The sequence below is a fragment of the Bactrocera dorsalis genome, chromosome 3, assembly GCF_023373825.1.
Source record: "Bactrocera dorsalis isolate Fly_Bdor chromosome 3, ASM2337382v1, whole genome shotgun sequence".
Classification (NCBI taxonomy): Eukaryota; Metazoa; Arthropoda; class Insecta; order Diptera; family Tephritidae; genus Bactrocera; species Bactrocera dorsalis.
This window is the reverse complement of record NC_064305.1, coordinates 78,944,515-78,960,681: the sequence shown is the minus strand read 5'-3', so window position 1 is coordinate 78,960,681 and position 16,167 is coordinate 78,944,515. Positions and strand designations below refer to the sequence as shown.

Here is a 16,167-nt window from a genome sequence, read left to right as displayed (position 1 = left end):
CCTTGCTAACAGCCACTTCCGCTTTAATGCAGGTACAGTGGTTGAGGAGTCTGAAACTAGAGTTGATGGAGAACTCTTTACAGAAGACCCTACCTCCTACTCCCCTTATTAACTTTGATACATCTGTGAAAATGTTCACTGCACCTCCTCTTTAATGGCTTCGACCCGTCCACAAATTCCTAGCAGGTGTGTGAAGTAGGCTCGTATACCCACCTTCCTAAGTCTATTATAACCTTCGCCGAAAACATTAATGAGCTATGTCTACAGGTTCACCATATATGAAATGGGGAATATAGCTCAGTGTTGAAGCATTTCATCTGTACTAACGACCACGTATTCCTCGATGTCCAGTTGACGACTGGCACACATATAGACCTATGTAAGTTGTGAATGAAATACTTTTATTTTTAATCCAAGTGCTAATTGATAGGGTTCGATACAATCTTCAACTTCAATCTAAATACGAACCCCAAGACTAAGAAAAAAATATTTTTAGAACCAATTTTTAGACCAAATCTCTTTTCCCAAGATTTTAAAGTGTAAGGTCTTAAGATTGAGAAAGTCAGTTTTCTTAGTGTGAAGGCTTTGGGATAATAAAAAATTTTACATAAAGCAGCTTGTGAACAGCAAAGGCACACAAATCCTATAAGGTATTAGTACGAATCAAGACCAAAAATTCTCAAAAGGAAGACCATCTGAGGGTTTCTGTGTGAGGTAGGTTCTAACTTGAATTTTGGAATAAATTTCTTTGCAAAAAAAAGTTCTATCTCGATATTTTGAATTTAAGTGTATGTTCTATCTCGAAAATAAATTTATAAATAAAAGCATTGAAAAAGCTTCTTCAAAACTCATCAGACCTTCAGTAGTCGAATAATACAAAGATCTACACCATACAAAAGGGTTTGGAATAAAGCACCCTTACAAAAACTCTTCAAAGGTCGAATAATACTAAGTTCCAAAGCAAAAATAAGAACTTGGAATAAAGTACTTTCCAAGAAATTCTTCAGAGGTCGAATAATACAAAGATCTAGATCAAAAATAAGATCAAAAATAAGAATAGAATATTATCTTCCCGAAAGTACCCTCTCAATCAAACAAACAGTAATTCTAGACTCTCAGCTCTTTTCTGGTTAACTGCCAGTATATTTGTTTTTTAACAACAGCAGAAATCTCCCACAATATTTAAAGAGGTTTTCTACCCCAGTTATAAGCCACAATAGTATCCCACAAACTCACCTGATTCTGAAATGGCAGAATATCCAGTGGCATGACTGGCCTCGGACACATCGCTCATGGAGCCCAACCACTTCAGTGTCTCAGTCGATGAAGTGCTCTCCGAACTATTATTATTATGTTGCTGCTGATTGCCGACGCTATTATTGCTGCTGCCGCTACCCGAAAGCGTCGCGTCACGGCCGAGTGTGGAGAGCAGCAGCGGTGTTGGTGAAGGCGCCATTGAAGCGCATGACACAGAGGACAAGTCATTCTGCGACCAATGGTGGGAGGATTGGCGCGACAACATTTCGCTCTCCTGACGTAATCTGCGCAAATTAAAAAACAAAAAATTATAATTAAGCAACATTAAATAATTAAAAAGTAATGATAACAAAAGCGCTTAATATTTAATTATCGAAATTGACTTTATGAATAATCATGTCAAATTACAAATGAAACTCGTACGCAGAAAAAATTAAAAGAATATTTTAAGAACAGCGCCACGATCTGCGCATGCGCGTTTAAACACGCGCCTTAAGCGTTCACATTGAAACCAACAGCCAACATATTCTATTTTATGCGGCACATAATGGTTTATAATCACTTTTTGATTCTTACTTCCAATGCGGAACTAGCACAAAAGTCTAGCCACCAAAAAAAGAAAAGATTGTAATAGAAAAATACATTAAAAATCTATTGAAAATAAAAGTAAATTGTTTAATTTTAAGAACAAGCCATTAAAATGGGTTTAGAGCTTTGACGGCTTTACTCATGCATATGTGCATATGTTTATGTGAGTATAACTGCTTGTATACGGCATATCGTGCAGCCACTTTGCGTTTTCAACGCGTCAGCCAAGCAGCCAGTCATTCAGTCAGTCACTTTGCTAGTCTGCCAGTTGCTTGACTTAAGCTGCGCGCGCTTTGGCTTATCGGCCGCACGATCTGCTTCCACATGATTGGACCGCTTTTTGCCCCAAAGCGTCGTCAATGCCAATAATCAATTGTGGTTTGAAACAGACGTAATATTTATAGCAATAAATGAGTACACATAGAATTACATAAAACACCAAACATGCACTCATAAATGAGAAAAAGCCCTGTAGGAAATTCGTGAGCTAAAAATTGACATTTAAAACTTCCTTGCGCCGGTTTATTAATCATTATTTTAAGTTTAAGTCCAGAGCGAATATAATTGTTTTTCATATATTTCAAAATTCAATTATCGATATTTGGACCGATCTTGAATAATTTTTCGATTTATTTTGACTATATACGATAAAATAAAATGGAAAGTGCATAATGATAATTTGAGAAATAGATAGGAGAATTTATTAGGTTATGAAGTATAAGTATTTTCTATCATTTAATCGATATTTTAAAGTCGATCAATAACTTATCGATAAAAGTTAATATCGATAATTTAAATATTTTTTGTTTTCTTAGATGAAAAATGATTAATGATGTTTAGTTTATAAAGCTCGTTCTCCCTGATATTGGATTTTTCAAATTTATGCGCTGCTATAATTATTGAAAAAGGACTTTTCGATATATTTTGATTATATACGATAAAATAAAATGAAAAGTGCATAATAACTAATTGCTAAATTGTTTGTAGAATTTATTAAGTGAATTATTTTTTATTAGTATATTATCGATAACTTTAAGCGATATTTTTAAGTCGATTAAAAATATATCGATAAAATTTAATATTGATAATTTCAATTTATTTTATTTTCCTAAATGAAGAATGATTAATCATCTTGAGTGGATAAAACTCGTTCAGAAATTTAAGTTATTTGCACTTTGCAAAATGTACTATGCGTACATACATACATATGTATGTATGTGTATCTAATTGTATTTTATTAAGAATTTATCAAGTGAAATATTTTCGATGAAACTTTTATTAGAAATGCTTAATCGATATTTAAAAATTTGAATATAATTTATCGATAACATTTAATCGATATTTGAAAGTCGATTAATGATGTATCGTTAATACTTAATATCGATAATTTCAATATTTTTTATTTTTCCAGGTAAAACATTTTTGATAATTCTAAGTTTATAAAAATCGTGCAGGTATTTAAGTTTTTTGCCCTTACAAAATATATTTCTGAATCCCTGATTTTGTTTTTTAATTTGAATTTATGAAGCGATATATTTTCGATTAATATACTTAAAAAACATTAATCGATATTTAGAATTTAAAATTTAATGTATCGATACAATTTTGTCGGCATTTAAAAATTCTAAAATTTATCGATAACATTTAATCGATATTCAAAAATCCCAAAATTTATCGATAGCATTTAATCAATATTTAAAAATTCTAAAATTTATCGATAACATTTTATCGATATTTAAAGTCAAGAACTTCCGTATTTTTTATTAAACTGGTTCAGATATAATTAATATACTTTTAAAAATTTGCAAGCAAATTGTTTGACCTGTGAAAAATGATTATCTAAAATATTGGAAATCGTAGATCGTTGAAATAAATAAATCACTTAAAATAATTCAGTCATAAAAAACAACATTTTTATAGCTAAATTTACAGAATTTTTAAGTTTTATAATCGAAAATTCAAAGTTTAAACTAATTTATCGATAACTAACCAATTAAAACTATTGGCAAAGAATTTTCGATTTATAAGAGATTATTTAAAATTTTTTGCAAATTATTTGCCCCAAAGAAAATATCAGTTTCCTGATTTACGAATTTTCGCTTTTATGAATTTGCCTAGCACTAGCGTACACAAAAAAATTTTTACTACGAAAATTAAATAAAAAATCTAAATATTTGTAATCAGTGGATTTTCCTAGAGGATTGCTGACCATTTGGCATCATTTGTTTATACTTGTTATTGTATATACAATATAACACTCTGTTCTACATATTCGTAGTCTTGTTAAATACAAGTGTAGTATTAAACAGAAGGCTGCTCACGAATATCATTTTTATAGCAATTAACTGACAAACCAATTGACATACAGACAGCTTGCTGGGCAGACAACAAGTTTAACATACAATTTAACTTACTGAAGCATGTTTCATGTAGTGTCGATTTATGACAGGAATGATGTTGTGGATAAGCAATAAGAAAAGTTAATAAATTTAGAATTTTTTTCGAATAAATTGTTTGCTTTGTGGGAATTGAGTTAGAAATTGAAAGAAAAAAATAGATATTTATATTACGAAATAAGAAAAAAAATGATAAAACACTTAGAACAAATTAAAAAGAAAAACTAGAAATAGTATATATTCAAGTGCAATAGAGCGGGCTTATTTACAGGGCGCCCAAAAAACAATAAAATCGCTTATGCAGGAAAATATCTATAGGTAACTCTGAACAACCTTGCCTAAGAGATTATGAATCTACAATTAGATTTGAGCAAGCAATTTTTAAGACAATGTTTTTTAATTTTTTTTCATAAAAATTTGTTTGTTAGTTTTCGAGTTAACTGAATTTAACACTTACGTGCATTTTTATATTCTATTAATCATTTGTCGGAATCTGTCAGATCGAACAACTATATTATATATCTCACATAACTACAACCGATTATTCAGATTTTTTAAACTTCGACCTAAAAATCGCCAGCTCGAATCTGATGTTAGACCCGTCGTCCCTTAGGCAAAGTTGTTCAGAATGATCAATAGAACATTTCTCGCATACGCGAAATTATAGAAAAATGATCTACCCGCTCTAATATACATATATATAAATGTATTATAAAATAAAAATAAAATAAAATAAAATAAAATGAAATAAAATAAAATAAAATAAAATAAAATAAAATAAAATAAAATAAAATAAAATAAAATAAAATAAAATAAAATAAAATAAAATAAAATAAAATAAAATAAAATAAAATAAAATAAAATAAAATAAAATAAAATAAAATAAAATAAAATAAAATAAAATAAAATAAAATAAAATAAAATAAAATAAATAAAATGAAATAAAATAAAATAAAATACAATTATTTTTATAAAAAAAAGTTAAAAATAAAGTAAATAAAAATTCAAAATGAATTAATTATAAAAAAAAAGAATATTTCCAAAAATATTTAAAAATAATTTTTAAAAATTTTTTATAAAGAAAACAGGCTTCAAATAATTACGAGTTTGTTTCTTCGGCCACACAAATCTAAAATTCCAAAATTATTTTAAAAAATTGTATCAAACAAAATATGATTTTTTTAAATTTCCAGTTAGCAAAGTAAAAATAAATTTCGAAGTTCCTTCCTTATTCTTTGTTTTACCAACAGCCATAATTCTCACAGCTTTCAATTTAATTGTTATACAACGAAAAAATTGTTAACATTGGCAATTACGCGCGATCGACAAGACAAATATAAAAGAGAACAGCAACAGAAAAAGAAAAAAAATAATAAAAAAAAGTGAAAAAGGATCAAAACAATGAAAGCAATGACAATAATATACAGGTATGTTTACTATTTTGCGGAAATAAAAATTAAATATAAAGTAAAGAATAGAAGATCCAAAAACAAAACATGAAAAAGTAAGAAATAAAAATATAATTAAAATAAAATAATAATAAAAAAATAAAGAAAATAGATTTTTATATATAAATATATAGTATGTGTAAAAAAAATATAATAAAAAAATTTCCTTCAATATGAAAAAAAAAGATTTTAAAAATAAAAATAATAATAATTAAAAAATCCACTTCAATTGCTCGCACTCGAAATCATAAAATGTAGCTTGAACACTCAAGTATTCTTTTTTCTAAATGCTTAAAAAAGCAGCAGATAGAATTACTATATGTTGTATATATATATACATAAATCTATCTATCACATAGCATACTAAACAAAATGTCTTAAAGCATTAATTACTCTCCATGAATAAGACAATTTAAAGCTGGTTTTCTATTATTGTTATTATTATTATTATTGTGATTATTATTCTCATTATTGTTGTTGTTATTACTATTATTTCTGTTCTTATTATTGCTATTTTTATTATAATTGTTGTTGTTATACGTAGCTAATGTATAATATTTGTAGATGGTGTGAAAAAGAATGAAATATGCTGACATGTGTGGTCGGAGTCGGTTGTGGCGCGACTGAATGATTTGTTGACTGACTTGTTTATTCTATTAACTTTTTTATTATTCAATAATGTTGTTGCTGCTGCTTTTGTCTTTTTTTTTGCCCAAGCACTCGATTTACACGTATAATAATTTATTTTATTTTTATGTTATTTTTTGTGCAATATTTTTCGTAATTTATTTAAATTAAACAGCTGATCGACATTAAGCGCCGCTTGTCAGCTTATGTGCTCTTAGAGGAGATATGCAAAAACAGAAAAATAAGCAAATTTATTCGTAAAAGCTAAGCACATGGTAGGTGTACAGCGATGGTTAATGAAATGGTGACATGGAATTTTTGATATTTAATCTTCAAGTATTGGTGCCTTAAGCTTATCTTCCATTGGTTGGTAAGTTATTACAGAGCTGTTTAATTTAGATCTAAGCAGAAGCACTAATTATTTGAAGTTAATAATTCATCAAAAAAAAAGATTTTTCAATACAAACTATTTTTGTTATACTACAAAAGGTTTGAAACCTTACTAAGTAGAGATCGCAAAAAAATGCTTGATAATGTTCGGAGAACCGCGCATTCATCATACGCATCATTTCTGGATTTTGATTTATGAATATGATGTCGAAACTGTCCAAGAAAAGACTGAATAGTAGTCGAAACCGAAAATATTCCCCAAAAACTCCCTTAAAGAACTGAAGGCCATTTCAAGTGAGCTTATGACGCTAAAACCCCTAAAAAGTCCCCAGTTTTTCCTCTCAATCCAAAGAACCCACTTCAATTCCGCTAACAAACCATTACAGCACACACGCCTCATTATCAACTACAAACATACAAAACGAATGACAAAAGAAACTGTTTTGAATTCCGCAAACTTATTTTCAAACACCCAGTGTGTTTCACAGCAACAAACACAGCGCAAAATGCGATTTGTGTATGCCACAAACGGCGCACAACTGTCCATCCACTTAGTCAGCGAGTCAGTCAAGGCGTCAAGCGTGCGGCTTATGACCATAATTCGCGAATCAACTTCGATCATAAAAATAAATTCAAATCAAGCAAATACGCCGCGACATCAATAAATGTCTGGGCAGTCGATTTGTACGAGTATTGTGTACCAACTGTGGCAGCAACTTGCAACAAATTTCATTCTAATGCCTTGCGCCGATTTGCACTATGTGTTTATGACACTTCTTACATTTACTTTACACCAATCATACACCCATACATACGGACATTTATGTCATTTAGTTTGGACTTTGGATTGGTCGCAATCGTTGCAGCGCCTGCCTCTGAGCTGTCTGTCTGTGCACTGGCGGACGCCTAAAGCAGCCGCATTCCAAACATGCTTATGAATATTGTTGCATTTAATTGTTGTTTTTGTTGTTGCTGGTGCAATTATTATTGCTTTGTGTTCGCCTAGTCTGGCTGGCATCTTGGCTAGCTGTATGTGCCTCCATGTGTTGCCACTTATTTCTTTATCTGCCTTCGTCTTGTCGCGCATATAAAATATTGCACTTGGATTTCAATAATAAAGCTCCCAGCTGAGTGGGTGTGAAATTGTGCATTCGTAGATAATTTTCGAGTATTGCGGTGTCAACGGCAACGCATTATTAATTTGCGCCCCACACTATTACATGACAACACATTCTTACTATCTTACTCAACCCGACCAACCGGATGTGAGTTTGACAGAGAGAATGAGGGATAGAAAGAGACGAAAAAATGGCAAGTAACGGTGATGCGTTGTCAGAAAGGAATTTCACGTGTTGTTTGTTGTCTAAACTTTATGGAAGAGAGATATAGAGAGTGTTGGTTCTACTTGTAGTTGTTGAAACGATCAATTTATTGCTTTTGGTTGAATTTGAGAGAAAAATTTAGTAATAATATTATACTTGAGAATACCTCTTCGGGTAAATATTTATATCATCTGATCAAATTTGACCCAGATTGACAAAAATGCACTTTTTTTTTAGTTATTTTAGAACAAATCTTTATTATAGGCTTCAATATAGGCTTCTGAGCCAACACAAGCATGTAAACACTCTATCCAATCTTCCATAAACGTGTTATGAGGCTCGGATTAAATGGCCTTCAGTGCGAATTTTGTTAATTTAGGTCTTTGAGATACAACTCTTAAAGACTTAGACGAAGAAATTTTTTTTCGATTACAATCATTTGAAAGTCGAAAAAGTCGCATATTTTCATATTTTTTTGGACAAATTTTTTCCAAAAATCCAATCTTCAGAAAAGAATTGTTGAAAATAAAGGATGCGTTCCAAAGTAAACAGGACTTAAAAAAAACAGAACAAATTGTTTTTTTCGGCAAAATCAATTTATTTTATTCAAAATAGTCTCCTTCTGCTTCAATACAGCTTTTTGCACGGTCCAAAAGCATGTCGAACGAGTGTTTTAGCTCGTTGGCCGGTATGGCCGCCAGTATGCCGGTGCAAGCCTTTTGAATGGCCTCTACGTCTGCATAACGCTTTCCTTTCATGAGCAAAATGCATTTTTCTGAAAAGGAAGAAGTCGCACGATGCCATATCAGGTGAATACGGAAAGCGGTTAATGGTTAGAATTTGATTTTTGGTCAAATAATCGGTCAGAAGCGTCGATCGAATGCTGGATTCTGAGCAATTTTTGGTCGTCAGTAAATTTGTGCAGAACAAACCATGCACACACCGTCCAATCGATGAAATGTTGTGAAATTCTCACAGCACAATCGATAAAGATAGCAGCTTCTAACGCACCAGTCGACATATCGATTGCGCCGCCAGGGGGCGCTAGATTCAAAAAGTCCTGTTTACTTTGGAACGCACCTTGTTGGCTGTTTTTTACCCGAGGGAACCCATGTAACCTGTTAGGTGACAAAAATATGTTTTTCTGTAGATAAAGTACTTTTGAAGTCTAATTTATTATATAATATTTTATATTTATTTATATTATTATTATATTTTTTATTTCAGCTTTACCTCAAACTTTGCCTTATGTTGGAAAGCATTCATGAAGTTCTCAAAATTCAACTCGTGGTGAGTACATAAATCCCAAATTATTGTTTTTTTCGGAAAATCTAACTGAAGTTTGTTTTTATGCTGAATCAGTTGATATTTATGAATCAAATACTCTTTGCATACCAAACTAGTGATACAAATTTAGTACAGTAAAGTAATTGTTTGAAATTTTTTTTCATATTTAAGAATATTTTATTCAAGAAAAACCACTTTATATATCATTTATACACCAACAAATAACCATGTTATTATACATACATACATATATTGAAATATAGTATGCTTCAACGCTGCATTTGCATTTCAAGTGCAAGTTTAAGTAACACCGCTTTGAAGCAACAAAAAAAAGTTGAGAAAAAACATTTTTAAATAAAACTACTTGGTTTAGTAGCAATCTACGCAATGTTGCAAGCAATTCAAACGTGTTGAACGACAGCAACATAACATTAATTACACAAACGCTATTAAATGCATATTTATGAGCGCCGCCAACGTTGTTGCTGTTGTTGCGGACGCGCAATCTTGGCATGGTCAAGCGTCAAATAGCGCGCAAGTGGCACTTCAGGAAATCGCTGACGTGCGTACGCACACACACACACACACTCGCAGTGCGGTGCGAGTAGTTGCTCATGACACTGAAAAAACTAGAAAACTACTGAGTGCTGCTATAAATCTATGTATGTATGTATATATTTACACACTCGCTTGATGCGTTGCATGCTGCGGCAGCAGCGGCGTGGAATGAGAAAAAGCCACAAGCGCACGCATGCGAGCCACCGCGTTTGCGCCACTGACCACCAAATCCATAAACCTTTGAGGCTGTCACAGCAGCTGCACGCTGACATACATACGCATACATATATACAATGTTGCATAAATAATTCCAAACACCTCATCAGGCCAGGCGCAGCCGTGCAAGCTGCCGGCCAACCACTTTGCGCGCGATTATAATATAGTTTGTGTGTGTGTGTGTGCTTAAGTGTGTAAGTACATGCCTCATAGAAGCTTGAGTGCCGCTTAAGTGCGTAAGACATAATATGACGTGTGTATATAAGAGTATTTTTTTAGATGTGTGTAAGTATGTATGTATGTATGCATAAGCCTTCCTAAAGGTGAATGGTACTTCTGCGTGTGCTTTTATTTGTCGTCACTTGTTTGAATATATACATATATATATATATTTACATATATTAAGTACATATGTATAAAAGTATGCGCGCTAAAGTTATGCAGTGTATGTACGCATGCGCCAAAATGCCACATATGCTAAGTGCCAAGTTAGTGCAAAGCAGCGACATTGAAGTCTTAGCCGGAAGGTTTGAGAAATTATGCTCGCCGAGTTTTAACAACGTGGACGTGTGTATCTTGGGGAAGTGCGGCAAATGACTTAAGACATGCCGCCGTTAAAATAATTACAGTTGTTGTAATGGTTATTTACATATGTAGCCATAACAGTTTCCTATGTGAATTTTTATTTATGGACAAATAATAGTTTATTAGGTTGGTGACTCTGTCGCAAAAAAAATTTCATATTAAATTATTTTATTTTATTTTTTACATCAGGCACACTGTTAAATACAAAATAATACATTTTTGTCAGGGTAAGGAAAGTTAATAAGTGGCAACTCTTTTACAAAACCAATTCAGAAAAAAATTATTTAAATTTTTTTGGCATTGTCCACTCTTTGGAAAATTTGTATTTTTAACCAAATTTTTAAAATAAAAGATGGCAACTCTGTCCCAAAAACATTTGGGATTGCAATTATATAAAATTTGTAGACAGTACCCACTGGGTTAAACATAAAATATTATTTTTAACTGGACAAATTATGTTAAAAGATGGCAACTCTGTCTAGAAAATTTTCAGGAAACCATTATTTGCAGTCTTTTGATGCTAAAAATTCTGTTAAATACAAAAATTTTACTTTTATCCGGATAATTAGAGATAAAAGTTGGCAACTCTGTCACACAAAATTTGGGAAAACAGTAATTTACAATTTTTTGGCACTGTCCACTCTGTAAAACTCTATTTTCAACCAGGTAATAAAAATTATTAGGTGGCAACTCTGTCAAAACAATTTTTCAGAAAACAATTATATACAATTTTTTTGGCAATACTCACTGTGTTAAATCTGTTATTTTTATTTGGATAAATAATGTTAAAAAGTGGCAACTCTGTCAAAAAAGAGTTCAGAAAACAATTATGTACAGTTCTTTGACACTACGAGCTCTGTTTGACAGTAAACCTTTATTTCTGATAGGATATTGAAAAAAAGGTGACAACTCTGTCACAAAAAATTTCAGGTAAAATTATTTGAAAAAAATTGTGAGACTATTCACTTCGTTAAACATCAAAGCTTTTATTTTAAAGAAAATTGAAATGTGGTAACTCTGGTAAAAAAATATAAATAATATCCGTCTGTCTTCATATACGCGAGATATGACGTCCTCTTCTACCCAAGAAGCTGCTCATGTAGTCCTTTGCATGTACCGATAGGTGCCCAGCTATCTAGTAGTAGATCGCTAGAGGATACGGGAGCACCGACCCGCTTTACAACTCCCTGCGGTTCCACATTGACCTGGGCCAATCACAGAGACATTCGATGCTATTGATAAGGAGATTATAGTATCGCTGCTCTGCTGGCTGAGTCAATGGTCACTTCTATGAAGGAGGCTGTACTCCGGAGCGGTAAACCTACTGCTACGTTAATGACTACTACCTTGGCATGGTAGACCGTGCAATAGTCAGGAAGTCCGAAGCTGGAGCTTATAGTGAGCTCTGACAGTAAAACTCTTCACCAAGCTTTACGGTCATTCGTAAAGAAGCTCACTGCTCCTTTCCTCCAACGGCTTCTTCCCATCCACAACTCCGTCGTCGGAGAGTTATTAGATATGAGTCAATTATCTCTAATTGATGAAATTGTTCTGAGTCTACAGTGGTTCCAAAAATGCTATGTGCCTGGTATCAGTCGAAAGTTTGAGAAATGTTGTGACGATCTAAGAAATTATGTACGCTCTTCAATCAGTTTTTTTAACTTAAACCTTACTCCATCGTCATTTTATGATAACACTTCTTAAAAGGCAGCTTTTTTCAATAAATTAAATAAAACATCAACGCAATCGCATTCCAGCTGTATGGCAGGCATTTCGCGACAGCAAAAACAAAGAGCACAATTGTCACATTCCATGCAAGCAATGTCTGCGAGAGCATCTTGCAACGCGCAGTATGCAGGCGAACGGCTGGCATGTAACTACTTACAAATAAACGCTGCGAACGTGCAACAAATCACTAAATACACGCTGGCAACTAAACAACAACAACAACAGCAACAACAACTTACAACATCAATAATCCAAAAATAAACAGAAATGGCCAAACGACAAATGACAAACGGCCAGCAGCCAAAAGCCAACGGGCGATAGATAGCCAACGGCGCACCAGCCGCGCACCAGCGGGCCAACGGGCTATCACACGCGCCAAATGCGAGCAACAGCTTCGACACAATCGACATACACATGTGTATGTGTGCGTGTGTGTGTTTGTGTTTGTGATGCGCATTGATTGCGACAAGGCAAAACTCACCTGTCCAGGAATGGTGTGGCCGAGCTGGAATCCGAACTGGAGACATAACTGTGATACCCCTCCGATTGTGCATACGACGATTGCTTCTGATGATGGAACAACATGGCTGGCTGATCGTAATAGGATGAGGCGCGTATGTTGTACTCCTCGAGGCCGGCTTGTGTGAGGCTGCACTGATCGCTCATGTCATCCTGTAAATGGACAGCGGAGAAGAAAGAGAATAAATGTCGAATAAGTAAATGCAAGCAAATATATGTATGTATGTATATGTGTGTGTGTGTATTTGTGCGAGTTAAAGATTGATTGAGTTGGTGGCAAGTTGTTTTCCCTGCTTATGCATATGTATGTGCGTGCGTAATGCATGTTGCACGCAGCACTTATAAACTAAAGTGGCAGCAACAAGCAGTTAACCGGCTAACTGGATTGTTTATTGTGCGTCTGGAGCTGGAGCGCTGGCGACCGCTAACTAACATTCTGCGTAATTTTGTGCGTTGCATGAATGCTGGTGCTGCCACTATTGGTGTTGCAACAACAATTTAATAAAATGCGTGTTAAAATAAGTAAACAAAATGAATTGGAGAAACAGCTAGAGCAACACTGCCAACGCTTGTAACTAAACTATTTACAACAACAATTATAACACGTTGCCACAGCGGAAGGAGTGGCAACATGCCGCAACGTGAAGAAGTCAGTGGCAATGTCCGTGCGCATTGCGTTAGTTTAAGCTGAAATAACATGCCGCATGTACATGTATGTATATGCAACAATATGACAAGAAACAAAAAAACAATAACAACAACAACAAATCATTGCATAACTAGCGGCATGCACCGATAACGCCGATGACGCTGCCAATATTGATTAGTGTTCCAAGTGCCACGTCACTTAGTTATGCTGCCACCGTTGCTACTGTTGTTGTTGTTTTTACATCTGCGTAAGTGCGTTGCACGGTGACGCGATGGCACAGCTTCCGTTGCTCAAAAGGTTGCTGGCCGCCAGTTGCCGTAGTCATCGTAGTTGCCGCAGTTGCAGTAGCGGCAGTTTGTGGCAGTGGCAACAGCCGGTCAGTAGTGCGTAATCGCGCGCTGTTGCATGCCCTTCTTTTTCATTTTATTTGCTCTCCTATATACTTCTTCTATTGCTGCTATTGTTGTTGTGACTTGCAGTTCGTTTGTTTGTTGCCACATAAACGGTTATGTGCGCACTTGAAATTCTTGCAACATACCTCCAGTCATAAGCTGCTAGAGCAGCAGTACCAAAGATAACAGCAACAACAACAAAAGGTGGCAACTCCAAAGTGAAGTGCGTGCTTTTAAGTGTTGTTTTTGTTATTGTCGCTGCTACTTTTGCTGTTGTCATTGTTGGTTTTATTAGCGAAGCTTTGGTTTGTTCTTGTTCTTTTTGTTGGTCTCTGTGTTTATCTTCGTATATGCATATAAACATATGTATGTATTATCATTGTTGTTGTTTGTGTCTGTGATTTATGCTTCTAGAAGCCGTTAGAAGTAAATTGCTGCATCATTACGCACATTTACTCCGATGTAATGGATGTTATAAGAATCTTCATGTGTCTTAAAATATATCATCCGCTGATTCAGTCATAAACTAGCGTTCATAATTGTTAGACCATCCCAGGAATAGTTGTCTAGAGGTTCAACTTGCAAAATATTCTCCTAATTTTTTTTTTTATTTCTCTATCTTTTAACTTTTCCTATACCTCTTTGACCTTGGACTCAAGTGATATTTACAGAGACATTCAATAAAAGTAAGGGTTTTCTCAATTTATATATATATTTTTTAAATCAATCCAAAAAAATTTCACGGTTCGGACAAAAAGCCCACTTTGTCGGTTTCTTCCCTGCAAGTTAGAGAATAAGTTGTTTACCATATAATACTTTCTTCTGATGAAATTCTAAAAATTACTGAATACAATGAAAAAAAAATACAAATCATGACCTATTAAAAATAGCCGAAACGAGACTTAGAAGTCATATCATCACTATTGGAAAACCCAATATACAAATGTAACCATATAAAGCTTGGTATGTACTATGTGAGCTGAGTTCTATGCAAAAGAGAGACCTATTGAGCACTATGGATATTCATTCATCTTGCAGTAATGGTCTCCTTGGCCCAATACCCTTCCTTTAGTCACTTTTAAATCGTCAAAACTGGCTGGGCCACCCTTAGCTCATGGCGATTCGACCAAGCCCGTTTTAGTTAAAGACACGCCAGTTTTCACCACCAATAACTATAAGTTTCAGAATTGGAACGATTCTGTTAAAATTGGAACCATAGAGTTTTATTCGTCAACTCGGGTGGTACCCATACTTATACAGAGTTTCTTTATGTTTTCAGCCGTTTTTAAATGGGTTGCAATTGCAATAAAGCACTGGCAATGGAAGCAGCATTTACATGTCAAAATCGTCTTATGAATGGAGGAATATTTTATTGATATTTTCGACAAATGGTTTTTCAGAGTTTGTCTTTGACACCAAAATTATCGGAACTCAATCGAAGAAACTAAAATGTCATTGTCTACTTTAGTATGAGGATCACTATTTACACTATTTAAGCCCCCGGTTTGCGTTTTCGCCCTTATCTCAGGAAAGCTGTGAAGTATTTTCTCATATTTTAAATACTTTCTGTGATTTTCTGTTGGCAATCATTGATTTGTGTTCAATTTATATTAAACCAAGCCATCACAAAACTCTCTAAGATTTTTTTTAATACGAAAACTTGACTTTTCAAATCAACATACGGATTACTAAAGCTATTTGTTCGAAAAGTAATGGTTTTCTTTTTACTAGACTTTGTGTTTCATTTGAGCATATGGGGAGTAAAGCTCTATGGCTTTCGAAGACTTTTAGAATATAAATTATTTAAAGAGAGTAAGATCCGAGATAATAAAAAATGGTTAAATTCCAAGTCCTTGTTCCAGCCTCATTGGCGATATATCTGATTTTATTTTGATAGATTGCCAGTCTTAATCATTCTTAGCTAATAATGGCGTTCCATGGGTTCAATTTACGAAACGGATCATCGTTATACATACACATATTAGCTTCAAACCCAATTATTCAAATTACACTTATACAAATTGCAACTGAACAATTACATCGTTGAAGAACGATCCATTGATATATCGATTGATCGACTGATATATAATACATATGTACATATATTATATATGATATACATATGTATATTATTTTACATATTATATTTATATTCGTTAAAAAACACAGCATGGAAGTTCGATTTCCTCTCACACCTAATTCATC

General features: G+C 33.5%; 1 protein-coding gene across 7 annotated transcripts in view; it reads right to left on the bottom strand.

Moving 5' to 3' along the window:
* The window catches only part of LOC105229934 (protein Shroom), a 329,015-nt gene that overhangs the window by 195,499 nt on the left and 117,349 nt on the right, over nucleotides 1–16,167 (bottom strand). For all 7 annotated transcript variants that reach the window (XM_049453495.1, XM_049453496.1, XM_049453494.1 and 4 more), the window contains exons 3-4: nucleotides 12,884–13,074; nucleotides 1,237–1,541 (exon numbers count right to left, since the gene is read on the bottom strand). In XM_049453495.1, the coding sequence (XP_049309452.1) occupies nucleotides 1,237–1,541; nucleotides 12,884–13,074 (496 nt within the window). The remainder of the gene's footprint in view (nucleotides 1–1,236; nucleotides 1,542–12,883; nucleotides 13,075–16,167) is intronic.